Consider the following 14,087-nt stretch of genomic DNA (forward strand, 5'->3'; position numbering starts at 1 on the left):
CACAATTATTTACTGTTTTGGATCAACTCCTGCTAAAGCTGTTGAATCTCTGCAGAAAGCTTTTGATGTGGTCCAGCACACACTCCTGGAGCTAAAACTAGTTCTCAACACTGACAAGACTAAACTAATGTTGTTCTCAAACAGGACTAACACTAAGAAAGTACCTCAAACTGTCCCCACAGTGTCCACTCTTGAGGGAAATGTCATAGAGGTGGTTCATATGTACAAATACCTTGGTGTCTTGCTTGATGACTCCCTCACCTTCAAGCCCCATATTGACAATCTTATGAAGAAACTGAAACTTAAATTGGGTTTCTTCTTCCGAAACAAATTTTGTTTCTCTTTTGAGGTGAAAAAGCGGCTTGTCACTGCAACTTTTTTATCCATTTTAGATTATGGAGACCTGATGTATATGAATGTCTCAGCTAAATGTCTAAGTAAGATTGATGCTGTTTATCATGCTTCTCTGAGGTTTATTGCTAACTGTGGAGCCCTGACCCATCATTGTGAACTGTATTCTCGAGTGGGATGGCCTTCTTTGTCTACCAGGAGGCTGGGACACTGGTGCACTTTTATTTACAAGGCCATGCTTGGGCTACTGCCCTCCTACATCTGTAACCTAATCACACGGAGAACTGTTGATTCTTACGGTTTGCGTTCAAATGATCAGTTGTTGCTGTCTGTTCCATTTGCCCGCACAGAGCTGGGAAAAAGGGCTTTCGTCTACTCTGCTCCTTCTACATGGAACATGCTGCAAAAAGACTGGAAAATAACTGAACTGATTTCTTTGAATGCTTTTAAATCCAGGCTAGAGAGCACTTGAGACGACCTACTTCACTTATAACTGTTTTTTATAATTTGAATTGCTGTCTGTATGTTGTGAGTGTGACTGTGTAACTTTTGCTGCCTCTTGGCCAGGACTCCCTTGAAAAAGAGGTTTTTACTCTCAATGGGGCTTTCCTGGATAAATAAAGGTTAAATAAAAGAAAATTAAAAACAAATGTAGTAAAAACTAAAGATAATAAAGTTAGAACGTTATCTATCCTGTTGCCGTGTCAGGCGGAGATTTAATGATTAACACTGGTCCTGTGCCTCGTGTGTAAAATGCGCACAGCACCTCTCGATTAGAAAATGCACGTATCGATCCTGCTGCTGTAAAGTTTCTACAAAAATGGCTGGCAGGGAAAAAATATGGCCCTGGCATATTTGTCTCAACTGTTATGTTGTTGAACACAGAGAAAAAGAAAAACCATAAGAAGCTTCTGGAGGAATCTGTCAATGAGGTTGTGGCTTAAAATCCGGAAAACTCTTGAAGATAAAGATGCAATATTCAAATGATTATCCAACTAGTTCTCTGGTTATAAGTGCACTCCTGCTTGATATGTAGACATGTAAAAAAGGGTCAACACTATTACACGAAAATACCTGTGCTGTGCACGTGTGTAAAATGCACACGACACCTTTCCCGCTTTGAAGATGTACATATGAATCCAGCTGCTGTGTTGTTACTTCATATAAATGAATAAACTCAATGAACTCTGTCTCAGTCTCATATACATTATATTTTGCATTTAACATATATGGAACGTAACAATACGTATGCATGTGGAGGATTTCATGGTTGCTATGGTTCGTTTCTAGGTGCATCATTTTTATCAGATCATCATTTAAACACAAACAAAAACTCTATAAGCCACGAAAATTGTTTCACGATTTCATCTCCACGATTTCTACAAAATAAACGACTCAACTGAGAACTTTTGACATCCTGAACAGTATTAAAGTCTTCCACAGCCAAACTACAAACTTCTGTCATGGAAAACGTAAGATTTCACAACCATTTGGTCAATCTCCGGTGTGTACTGTCTTGATTCAATTTGTCACACCTGACATCAACCAACAGTTGATTCTGGCACATAGGTACAACTTGAACCTTAAGAAACAGCCTCTGCCAGTAATATGCTGCTGCCACCTCCACCTGTAGATTCTGGCAGAGAGCATAAGCCTCAAACTCCAGCCTCTAGAACACACCAGTAGCTGTCATAGCAACCTGACATTTCTGCCTCCACCTGCAGTACATGGCAGAATGCTGCAGCATTAGCCTCCACTTCCAGCCTTTAAGAACAACAGGCCTTTGTCAACTCCACCTCAGGGATCCTTAATAACACACGCAGCATACAACTGCAGATTCAGAGGATAGCTGAAAACAAAGAGTTCAACCAAAAACTCATCCTGATACCGTCTTCTACCAGCCACTTCAGCCAGTCTCTGTCTGACACCTGCAGCAGCCACCGCCACCTGCAGACTTTGTCAGTCAAGTCCAACACCAGCCTGCAACTCTGTACTCTTGATACTCAAAATCCACCAGAGACATCATATCCATGACTCTAACAACCTGCAACCAATGCCTCCAACTGAAGATGGCAGACAGCTCTAGACTTATTGTTCAATTTTAACTTTGACAAAACATACTCGTCTGCCTTCATCAGCTGAATCTTCTGAATAACACCTGTACCGTTGTCTCTACCTGCAGACTGCATACAGACACTTACAGTCCTAATCTCCACCTCAACAATCCTGTGAAACACACAGGCATCTGCTGCATCCACCGCTTGTCCTCTACTACACTAACAATAGTTGCCTCCAACTGCTGCCACTACCAACAGACTGCAGCTTGGCCTCCATCTGCAGGTTCAGGCGGAGAACTACATGAACCTCCTGTTCTAGAAAACTCAGACCTTAAACCTACAGAAGCAAGAACCTGCACTTAAAGCTTCTGCTAGCATATTATTTTATGAAACTGCTGGCAAAGCCTCCAACATCAGCTTCTGCCAGATATCAGCAGCTGCCGCCTCCACCTGCGGATTCTGTCAGACAGCTGAAGCCCCAGTCTCCAACTACTTATTCTAAACTACTGCCACCGACACCTTAAGCTTCTGCCAGCACACTTGCTGTCACCACCAGATTGTGGATCACCCACTTAAAGCTCCAACCATGCAGCAACTTGCATATCTGCCTCCACCTTCCTCCATCTCCAGCATTGAGAAAAACCTGTAAGCTTCTTCCTCCTTCTACTTCACAAACAGTAGCAGTGCCATGCCTTCTACCCAAAGTCCACATCCAGTTACAATGATGTGCAAGCCCGGGCCAAATCTCCACCAAAAGCCCCTGCCTGCTTTCTGCCAACTTAAAATTCCTGTGCCTCCTGCCTTAGCCAGCTACCTCCACTTCTAATCCTGCTGATGATTCTTCCTAACAGCCTCCACCTTCATCCAGCAACCTTCACTTCTGTCTCCACCTGCAGTCTGCTCCTTCCACTCGACTTTAAAGTACTCAGTGTGATGCACAGCTCTATGAGATATTTGTGAGCGTCTCAGGGTTTAAATGAGTTGTCAGATTATGTTTTGAAGAAATGATCAAACCTGAAGAAGTCAAGAAGTAACAACAGGAATGATAAATGTCTCTGTCATACAACTTCAACTAGACCTCTTATCACAAACAATCTCAAATGTTTGCAGGTCTGATTTCCTCCTGAATGTTAATAACCCCACAGTTGACTCTGGTGTGATTTCTTAATGGACTTTGTTGATGTACGGTGCTTTATATCATAGATTTTCTTTGTGCTTTTCTTCAGGTCCTGCTGGAATTCAGGGACATCCAGATCTACAGGAGCTGATGAAGGCCCATTCAGACAGTTCCTTCTGCTACAAGATCTGTGCACCAGAGATGTCTTTATCTCCTCCTCATCCTCCATGATCACTAGTGACTCCTGCTCCTCTCCTGAACTGAAAGCTCCTCGTCACATGGGCCCTTCAACTCCACAGAGCTTCCTCTGATCCCCTCCACAAGTCAGCTCCAAAACAGAGAAAACATTGGACAATTGGTACTTTAAAAACAGCTCAAATATCTGCAAAGATAACTCAATATGTAAGTTGTGTAGATGTTTTTTAAAGGTACAAATATTTAGTGTCAGAAAAATTACAAATATCTTAAAATTATTACAACTAGACAAACAAAAACTTTTATCTTATAAATGAAAGAAAGTATTTTTTTCTCTCTCAAAATGTAGGAAATGTTTTTCAATTTAACATCTAATTAAAATAAGGCTCTATAAATCAAATGTAACTGAGTTTAAATAGAATATTGTGCTCAAATATTTCAATACTTTGTTTGATAAGCTAGCATCTGTCCGTATATATTATTTAAACAATATGCAAAGATTGATCACTAAAACAACTACGTATTCTTTTTAATATTATTTGTCAAGGTGAAAAATGTATTTCAGCACAGAACTTTTTATTTCAAGCTGCTAGTTGACTGGCTGGCGAGCTCTGAATTTAACAAAGTACCTGCAACAAACAGATTTATAATTGTAGTTATTTGAATTTTCAGGGAAAGTGAAAAAACAACAACATCTGAGTTACAGGTTATTTTTAATTTACTGAGACAAATAGGAACAATAAAGTAAAAAAGAATAATCGTAACAATCCCCCAAAATAAATAACAAATATAAAAAAACTTACATTATTTCACCTTGATTTGATCTTTTTTGCATTAAAGCTTCTGTAAAAATATCAGCTTATTTATTTAACGTAAATAACGATTACATTTAAACAAAAGTTTAAAAAATAAATGTACTTGTTCACAAAATGTCAAACTTGTAAAATGTTATTGTTGTTGAAGCTTGTTAATTTAAAAGAACACTTCACAAAATGAATATTGAAATAAAAATATCCTGTTATCTGTGTTTTGACTCATTTTTGAAACTAAGTTTTATAAAGCATCATTTTACTAAGTTATTAAAAGTTGTACACAAGAGATTTATGTACTCATTAACATGTTCAAAATAAATATATTCATAAAATAATCATTAAATGTCTCCGATGATTTGATTGGTTGAGACAATGTTAGTTTATTTTTTGCATTTAAGTTGTGGTTGTGGTTTTTCACATTTGATTGTACATTTTACTCCACTTAAACTCAGAGGTCAATATGTGTCTCTTCACTCCTCTGCATTCGTCTGACATCTTTAGTCATTCAAATGATAAACAGCCTTAAACATAAACAGCATTAATAATCATCCAAAGATCAGAAATAGTAGTAAAATTAAAAAGACATGGAACATTTCACTGCAAAACTTTCACTTTAAGTACTTTAAATTCATTCTGATAATACTAAAGTTTGGTTTTAAAACCAGGACTTTAACTGGTTTTGGATATTTCAGTGTGGTATGAACAATCCTTCTATTACATTATATCAAGTATCTGTTGATACAGTATATAGATGCTGTACATGGAGTTGTGGTTCATGGGACAATGATTGTCACAAGGCTCAAAGGGCTTATTGTTTGTCAGAACATCTGTAAACCACAGAGTTTATGCTTAATGTTAAAGTTAGATTTGATGAAAACACCAGCTGACTTCAACTTCCAACTTTATTATCCCAAAGGAGAAATGAGTCTTCAGCCAGGTCCCACCATAAAGAGTATAGAAAACACAGGCACAGAGACTCAGGTACAAAAAAAGATGAAAAAACCCAGACACAAGAATACATCAAGTCACCACATGACCCAGAGTCTGTAATGTCATTAAAACCACCTGAGCTCCTGGTCAACAGCAGCAGATCAGATTCTCCATGAAGAGGATGTCGAGGACACTGGAGTTGGTGCATTCTAAAAAAATAGGTGTAATACAGATCAGATTATTTAGTAATGATATATGAGATGTGATGGCCTGAATTTCTGCGCTGGATTGTGGGAATCATGCATAAAATATGAAGGTTGCCATGTGAGTGCGGTTGTTTTGACAGCCTGCCCCGGGCCTATGTGCTTATCAACCAATCAAAACCGTCCACCTTTGGGTTCATGTGTGTCCAGAATTCTTTTATAAAATGGTCAACATATTTGACAGTAAACAACCTAAAAGAAGACGGGAGAGAAAAAAAATCAGCCTGTTACCGAGAGAAACAGGCCGAGAGACAGAGATATAGACGATATACAACTAAACCCAAACATATGTTGTTGCTCCCCCGACCTGGCCTAGGGGTGCCAGGGAGGAGTGTTTCTAAACCCTGAATAGTTCTGTGTTTAAATACAAAGAGACAACAAAATTAGGCTTGCGTTCAGCTCGCCTGGAGGATTTATTCTGCTCATAACATATTCATTTAACAATGACTTCTTGAGATATTGAAATACACAAGTTGAATCCAGTAACTTCTATAGTTTTCACATAACAATATCTTCACCTAATACAATGTAAATGTTTCCCTGAAGTAGAGTAAATAACCATAAAAGTCTGTTAGTGAATACTCTTCAGTTTCCTTTACATATTAAACATACATCTTTATTATAAAACATACATATTAAACATACATATTTAATATAAAACATACATATTAAACATACATCTTTAATATAAAACATACATATTAAACATACATCTTTAATATAAAACATACATATTAAACATACATCTTTAATATAAAACATACATATTAAACATACATCTTTTCCCTGAGTAGCTGTTGTCTTTTCTTACCTGAATTACTCAGTCTCAAGTATCACACATTCACACATAACTAATGTCTCTTCTTAAGTCTATAAGAAACATCCACACATTAAACAGAACATGTAATGTTCACATTAGTTATCTGTATGACTTCTGAATCATTAGAAAAACAAAACAAAACCCTTCAGTGTGTCTCAGCATTTCCACGTGCTCCGTAATGTTACTAGTTACTAGCAACAGGTGCGCTAGCCTAGCATGCTAGTGTACGGTTTAACATCTCTATTTTTCAGACATAAATGTAAAAATACTTGACTTCGAACATTATACTTTACTGACAAAATTCACAACACTCTTAATCATTATACTGGTGTCAATGCATGTTAGAGGACAATAAACCCACCTGTATGTATGTAAATACAAAGAGGCAACAAAGTTAGACTTAGGTTCAGCTCGGCTGCAGGATTATTCTGCTATGCGCCCTCTAGTGACCTTATTGAGTATCGCAATAATATTGTAGTGCACTGAAATGTGGCTTTAGACACAAACATATACAAAATATATTGGGCTCTCCTTTTAACTCAATTAACTTGTTCTTTTAGCAATGAACTGTATTTCCATCATAAGATGAACTTTTCCACTGTCCAGATGACTTTTAACATATAAAATAAATCAAAAGTCAGTGGCACACTGAAAATAACTTTACGCAGCCCGAGGACGAACCCGAGGACGCTACAGGCGAAACACGTTGTTCTCTCACAATAAAAAGTAAAGTTATTTTCAGTGTGCCACAGACATTTGATTTATTTTTCGTGGTATGATCCTGCAACCGTGTGCACCTGAGAACGTGTTTGAACTGTGCACGGGGTACCCTATTCGCTATTTAGACTTTTAACATGTATTTATGCAATTTTTCAAATCTTGTAATCCTCTGTTAACTTTTTGATAGCCTTTTTTATTTTAGCTTAAGACAATACACATTTATATGAATTATGTAGGCCTAGGCTACACACTTTTTAATCCTTTACAACGTCTTGTTAAACAGAGCAAACTTACACATTTCCATTTGTCTTTATAAGTTGAAGTTTATGAGTGATTGTAAGGCTGCGATCACTTGCACAACTTAGTTTACACATTTCCTTCTATCTTCTTAATCTAAATCATGTTGATGTACTTGATCTGGTGTTTTATTTTTCACACTTGCCTTGGCAATTTTAATGTAAGTTTCCAAAGCCAATAAAGCCCCTTACATGTAATTTATTTGAGAGACAGAGAGAGAGAGATCCCTGCACTAATTCCATCTGTAAATAATCAACATACACACACCACAGAGCTGTACACCTTTTCTCTTTAAATCTTTATATTTTTATTTTATATTTCTGTAAGTAATCTGTAGTCATCTGTAAATATTTTAAAAAGCTGAATGAAATTATTATTATTCATTTATTTATTTATTTTCCTTCTTCTTATATTAAAAAAAAACAAAAAAACAACATAAACCTGCACAGCTCTGTTAGTTAAATATTTAATCTTTGGTATTCTTTAATTGTACGTAATTTTGTGTTCTATTTTGACTTAAGGTTTAGCAATGTTAACGTATGTTTTCCATGCTAATAAAGCCCTTTGAATTGATATGCATGAATTGAATTGAGAGAGAGAGAGAGAGAGAGAAAGAGAGAAAGAGAGAGAGAGTGTGTGTGTGAGAGAGAGAGATGGACAAAACCCCACAATTACTAACAGACAATAAAGCACAAAAACTTCCTGAAAGATACATAGTAAGTGACACATATTAAGCAGACATGATTGAAAACAGATGGAGACAGAGGAGGAGCAGAGGACTGCAGCTCTAGGTGTATAGTCTCCAAGCAGTGTGAGCCTATAGCAGGATAACCACGTGCCTGTTCAACTCAAGCATGAGGCAGCCATGACCGTGAGTTTTATTATAAAGGAAATGTCCCACTGTTAAAAGTAGATACAGTTGTTGTTTCCCCGATCCCAAACTGGTAGATGATTCCAAAGTACTAGTTGGGTACTATTCTTGTAGTATACCTGCAGTGTGCAACACAATGTTCCAAAGGGTTAAACGTGCACTTTGAGCCCATTAAGATGTGATGCTGCCTGAACATTTAGAGCTTTGTTGGTGAGAAGAAGGAATTTAAATTCTATTCTAGATCCTTAATTGGCTTGTCTGTCTTTATCTTCACTGATGAGACGTGTTTACTAGGAGTACAGGCAGGTCATCAAGGACTTTGTCGACTGGAGTGAGCTCAACCACCTTCAGCTCAACGCCAGCAAGACAAAGGAGATGGTGATTGACTTCCGCAGGAAGACTGCCAGACTGCACCGGTGAACATCCAGGGCTTGGACATCGAGAGGGTGGAGACGTACAAATACCTGGGTGTTCACCTCAACAATAAACTGGACTGGTTACACAACACCGACATCCTGTACAAGAAGGGCCAATGTCGACTTCACCTGCTGAGGCGACTGAGGTCCTTTGGAGTGTGCAGGACTCTGCTACGGACTTTTTATGACACTGTGGTGGCGTCTGCACTTTTCTATGCAGTGGTCTGCTGGGGAGGAGGGAGCACAGAGAGAGACAGGAAGAGACTGAACAGACTGGTCAGGAGGGCCAGTTCTGTCTTGGACTGTCCTCTGGACTCTGTAGAGGAGGTGGGTGAGAGGAGGATGTTAGTGAAGCTGACATCCATCATGGACAACCCCTCTCACCCCCTGCATGACACTGTGGGGGCCCTGAGCAGCTCCTTCAGCAGCAGACTGAGACACCCACCCTGCGAGACAGAGCGCTACCGCAGGTCATTCATCCCATCTGCAGTCAGACTGTTTAATCAGACTCTTTAACAGCATCACCACCTCATGCTACACACTGTGTGTGTTTTTTAAAGAACAATAACCATTTCCTGTGTAGTTACTGTGTAATTTTACATTATTGTATTTTTTTATTTAACTGATGTAAATATGTTTGATTTGATTTTAACTTCTATTTTTATTTTTAATAATTATATTCCTGTCCCCTGTTTTCTGGAGCTGCTGTAATGCACAAATTTCCCCCACGGGGGATCAATAAAGTTTATCTTTATCTTTATCTTTACTAACAGCGGTTGGATGAGTCAGCAGTTATATACTTTTATGTGTGCTTGAAAGCAACAGTTTGAATGACTGAAACTAAAGAAAAAAAACCCCACTTAAAATGGTATATTATGCAAGCAGTAGACTCATGTGACTGGGGTTAATCCAGGTAATGAGAGTTCACAAGTTCGCAGCAGAGAGCGTGAAAGAGACCGGTGTTTGTGTGTTTCTGCTGTACGTGAATATCTGCATTCATAGATGTAAAGTTAAAGTGAATCACACTTTAAGGCCAGCTTGCTAGTTTGATAACATCACAATCTCACCATTTTTGTGATAAACTCATTTATAAACATAATAATATACAGTATATGATTTAACAACATAATGAGGTTTTAATTTACAGATTAAAAAAAGCTAAATAATGTCATATCAGCAAAATAAGAGTATAGGAAGTAGCGATATTTTACATTTAGATATTGTACTGTCGACCTTGATGCTTGTTGAACCTGCACAGGCTAAAAGTTTAATCAGGCAGACTGATTTTTGATATTTGCCTACCTGTCTTCAATATGAAACTCTCTTTTGGTACAACCTTTTCTCAATTTTTGCTATAAATCCCAAAATGACAACACTATAATCTGCAAAAACAGACAAAGAATTTCTTTCTCCTGGCCTTTTCAAAACTGTGACACTTGGTGAAGTGAATATAATAAGGTTTACGAGTACAACACTGCCTCCTTTATGTTGACATTTGCAATCTAGATACTTTCCTCTACCAAATATTTCCCTGTTTATCCTATTATCTGAGTATTATCTCAGACGGTTCGCTCAACATAGCCAGACATCAGGGAGCAGAGGTCAACAGTGGCTGTAGCTACCTGATATGTTATAAACAGGACATGAAGACAGTGCATCCCAGTTGTTGTTTTTTTGTCTCATGTAATGTCATGCTAAAAGAATAGAAATACCAGATTTTCAATGTGCCCCCTCAAGATCTGTCTTGCTGTTTCCTACAAGTTAAAAACTGAAAATGTAAATCTTATACCTCACTTATTGTTTGCATAAGCTTTCCATGCTTTCAAATTCAGTTTATGTTAAATCACTACCATCCAAACATGTGTTTCATTGTGTTCCCAGTCAGTTACATAAAGGTCTAATTGTTTTGATTGTAACTCTTGGGTAGGTTTGAACGCAGAAGCCAGATTACAGTAAGGATTTCAACCCAACAGGATTACCTCTAGATTTAAGAACCTTATTTAGTTCCAAGCAATGAAAATTAGTGGTAAGCTCGTCTGGGGAGAGTGTATATAAAGGCTGTCACGGACGCAGAACCCATTCTGGTGGATCACCAAGACAAGCAGTTGTCGAGTAACAACCACAGTCACATCTCCGATCTTAAACAGGTAAGACACTAATGCTTCTTTTATACAAGTGGCGACATATTTGAAGATTCCTTTAAAGAAGTAAGCAGCAGAATATGTGAGTTTATGTTCAGGGAGAGATGGAAACTTTCTGTTCAGTCAGCTCTGTCATTTTCTGCAAGACATTTTAACATAGAACTGCATTTTTAGGCTTTACTCTGTTTGTCCAGCATATGATTGGCTGTTACACTGTGCACCTTGTTTATTTTACAAAAAATCAAACATTATAATATGTTGTTCATACATTTCTATAGGATAAGGGATTGTTGGGAGTATTGTAATGCTATGTTGGTCCCATGCTTTTTTTAAATACAAAAAAATAAATAACACAAAGTCTGCGTCTTGGTCTAATACATTTTTTTTCATGTTGATGGTAGAATGGGATCCTCTAAGCTGGCCCTGCTGCTGGTCATTCTGTCCTGTGTGGAGCGCAGTTTTTCTTCCTCCTGTGTTGTTGACAGCTTCACAGTCAAGAAAGACTTCGAACCCAATAGGGTGAGTTAAAAAAAGAACTCCATAAACACTTAAATCTAAAATCTATTACAATAATTGTAATTGTAATTATCAATTACAATAAGAATTTCTTTCTTTTTGTGGCAGTATGCAGGAAAGTGGTACGGACTGCAGAAGAAAGATCCAGAAGGCCTCTTCCTGCAGGACAACATCTCATCCGAGTACACCATCGATGACGACGGCTCCATGGTCGCCTTGACCAAAGGACGTGTCAATCTGTTTGGGTGAGTAAATATATCAAAAGCAAAACCAGGATGATATCGTCATCTTAAACGCCCCCCTTATTAGGTCAAAGGGTCAGTTTGATCACAGAGACCTTCTTGACACTGAGACCTGGAGGGATTAGCAGCAGTCAGCATTTAGGGAAGATGACATGCAGGATCCTGGTCAAGAATCACAACCAAGACCCTTGAAGAGTTTAGCTGGAAACAGGTATCATTTTCTAGAAGCACATTCTTAACAGCATTTGCTACAAATTGAGTTTTCCCTGTATTATGGAGGATTAGGAAGAAATGCAGGTTGGAGTAATGGGTTTTTACACAGGAATGTGGGTTTAGGTGTTCTTTCACAAACACATTTAAGAACTTCATCTGATTTAAGTGCTCATGACCTTAAAGTTACTTAGGCCTCATTTTCAGAAATGTGTATATCATCTGCATGCAGATTAAGTTGTAAATGAAAATATTTGAGGTTTGCGAGTTAGAAGTTACATAATAAAGACGGTTGTTTTTCAGTGTCTTTTATATGGATTCCGTGGGAACAGGAAGATGGTTGTAATCGATAATGTCCAATTTCTCAATAATTCTGGTTTTATTTTCTGTTTCTTCACTTGTAATATGTTATTTTCTCTCAAGACAGTGTTGTAAATTAAAAAAAGAGAAACAGAAACAGTGCACTATAGCCTCAGCTTCCTTTAGTGTTACTCAGTGTCTAAAGGTTCACTAGGAAACCCTGGAATGAGCTTTGTTTCATGCAGTTGTTTGACATGCAGCTTTGATCCAGAATTAATTTGCATTATCTGTAAACAGACCAAATGTATAGGCCACAAGAATAATAACACAGGGAGAAATTCATATCCTTGGACACAAAGTCTGGTCTGCCAGAAATAACTACTCAGCTTTGTTTTTCAACTTTTGTGTCCACTTTGCAGTGAATTGAGATAATATGAAACAGCCACAAAAATTGAACTGAAGAATTATTTTTTTGTTTTAATACTAACGTGTATTTGGGTTGTCATGCTGCAGCTTCTGGGTTGTGTGTGCTGACATGGCTGCCCAGTACACTGTCCCCGACCCTGCCACCCCTGGCAAGATGTACATGAAATACCAGGGACTGGCAAGCTACCTGTCCAGTGGAGGTCAGCTGTGCACCAATTCACCTGCAATCCTCTTAAATCTCCTCAATCCTCTCCACAGCAACTAACTGTTCACTTTCTGCCTAACCAGATGACAACTACTGGGTGATCGACACCGACTACGACAACTATGCCATCACCTACGCCTGCCGCACTCTGAAGGAAGACGGAAGCTGCGATGACGGCTATGCCGTCATCTTCTCCAGGAACCCCCGTGGTCTGCCTCCTGCCATGCAGCGCATCGTCCGTCAGAAACAAGAGGAAATCTGCCTGGCCGGAGAGTTTCAGCCTGTCCTGCAGTCTGATGCCTGCTAAAGAGAGAGAGGAGAAGAGAGTGAGGAGAGTGTGAAGCGGAGAAAGCCAGCTGGCTGCAGTAAAGGAGGCTTGAAGGAGAGAGAATGAGAATACATGTGACAGAAGGCCTGCATGTATGAGCGATGGTTTGCATTGAATGGACAGACACAATTAAATAATAAGGAGAGGAGGATAAACACTGTGTATGTCTAACCAGGATTTCTACAATTTGCATTTTTTTTATCCATTTCTTCCTCTATCACTCCATGTACATCCACTGTTTGTCAAAGAATTTTTAAGAAAGCGACTCGAAGCAAAAACACTTTATGTTTATGTGTGTCAAAAGTTGCAGGCTTGAAAACACGTTGCACTATGGCTGTGTGAGTAGCTGTGATCCCTCCTGAGCTCAGGAGAATGCAACCAAACCCGACACAATACCCACTGAGCAGTAACAGGCTTACAGGTGGCCTGATGTTCACAGCCCTTAGTCCTATTACACTAAATCAACTGTTAGGCCACTGAGCTAGACCGGGGGGGGGGGGGGGGGGGTCAAGGGTCATAACAGGAAGTTTCTGAATCCACATCTCTCTTGGACAGCAAAGATTTATTTAATGTGACATCACTAAAAAAAGTTAAATGTTGTCAACTGAGGAAACAGGATAAGTATAGCAAGCTGGCCAACAGAGAGGGAGAAGAAGAAAGACTGCAGACAGTGTCAGTTTGTTTGTTTCTGTAGCTGCTCTGTAATCCTGTTGATGTTATGCAACATACTGTAGGTAATGTGCGAAAGCCAATTACATTCCTTACTGCGAATCAACACAGTGCACCTGATGTCCTGGCTGACCTCATGGAAGACAACCAGTCAAAACAGAAAAAAAAGGTGAGGAAAAAGAAGTAGACTGGGGTTAGTTA

The 14,087-nt window shown here is 38.7% G+C and overlaps 1 protein-coding gene across 1 annotated transcript; it reads left to right on the forward strand.

Annotated features, from left to right (window-relative positions):
- The first annotated feature begins 10,906 nt into the window (after positions 1–10,906).
- rbp4l (retinol binding protein 4, like) lies at positions 10,907–13,470 on the forward strand. The gene is made up of 5 exons (XM_061061053.1): positions 10,907–10,996; positions 11,392–11,509; positions 11,615–11,751; positions 12,772–12,884; positions 12,973–13,470. Exons 2-5 carry the CDS (start codon positions 11,393–11,395, stop codon positions 13,194–13,196), a joined length of 591 nt encoding a protein of 196 aa, XP_060917036.1. The 5' UTR covers positions 10,907–10,996; position 11,392; the 3' UTR covers positions 13,197–13,470.
- Positions 13,471–14,087: the final 617 nt, after the last annotated feature.

The sequence above is a fragment of the Labrus mixtus genome, chromosome 17, assembly GCF_963584025.1.
Source record: "Labrus mixtus chromosome 17, fLabMix1.1, whole genome shotgun sequence".
NCBI lineage: Eukaryota > Metazoa > Chordata > Actinopteri > Labriformes > Labridae > Labrus > Labrus mixtus.

What these genes read in the sequence shown, in the direction of transcription:
- rbp4l (XM_061061053.1), top strand. Translation starts at nt 11,393, where the DNA reads ATGGGATCCTCTAAGCTGGCCCTGCTGCTGGTCATTCTGTCCTGTGTG. An exon ending in GGACGTGTCAATCTGTTTGG is followed by an intron (nt 11,752 to 12,771) that starts GTGAGTAAATAT and finishes GTCATGCTGCAG; the next exon opens with CTTCTGGGTTGTGTGTGCTG. An exon ending in AAGCTACCTGTCCAGTGGAG is followed by an intron (nt 12,885 to 12,972) that starts GTCAGCTGTGCA and finishes CTGCCTAACCAG; the next exon opens with ATGACAACTACTGGGTGATC.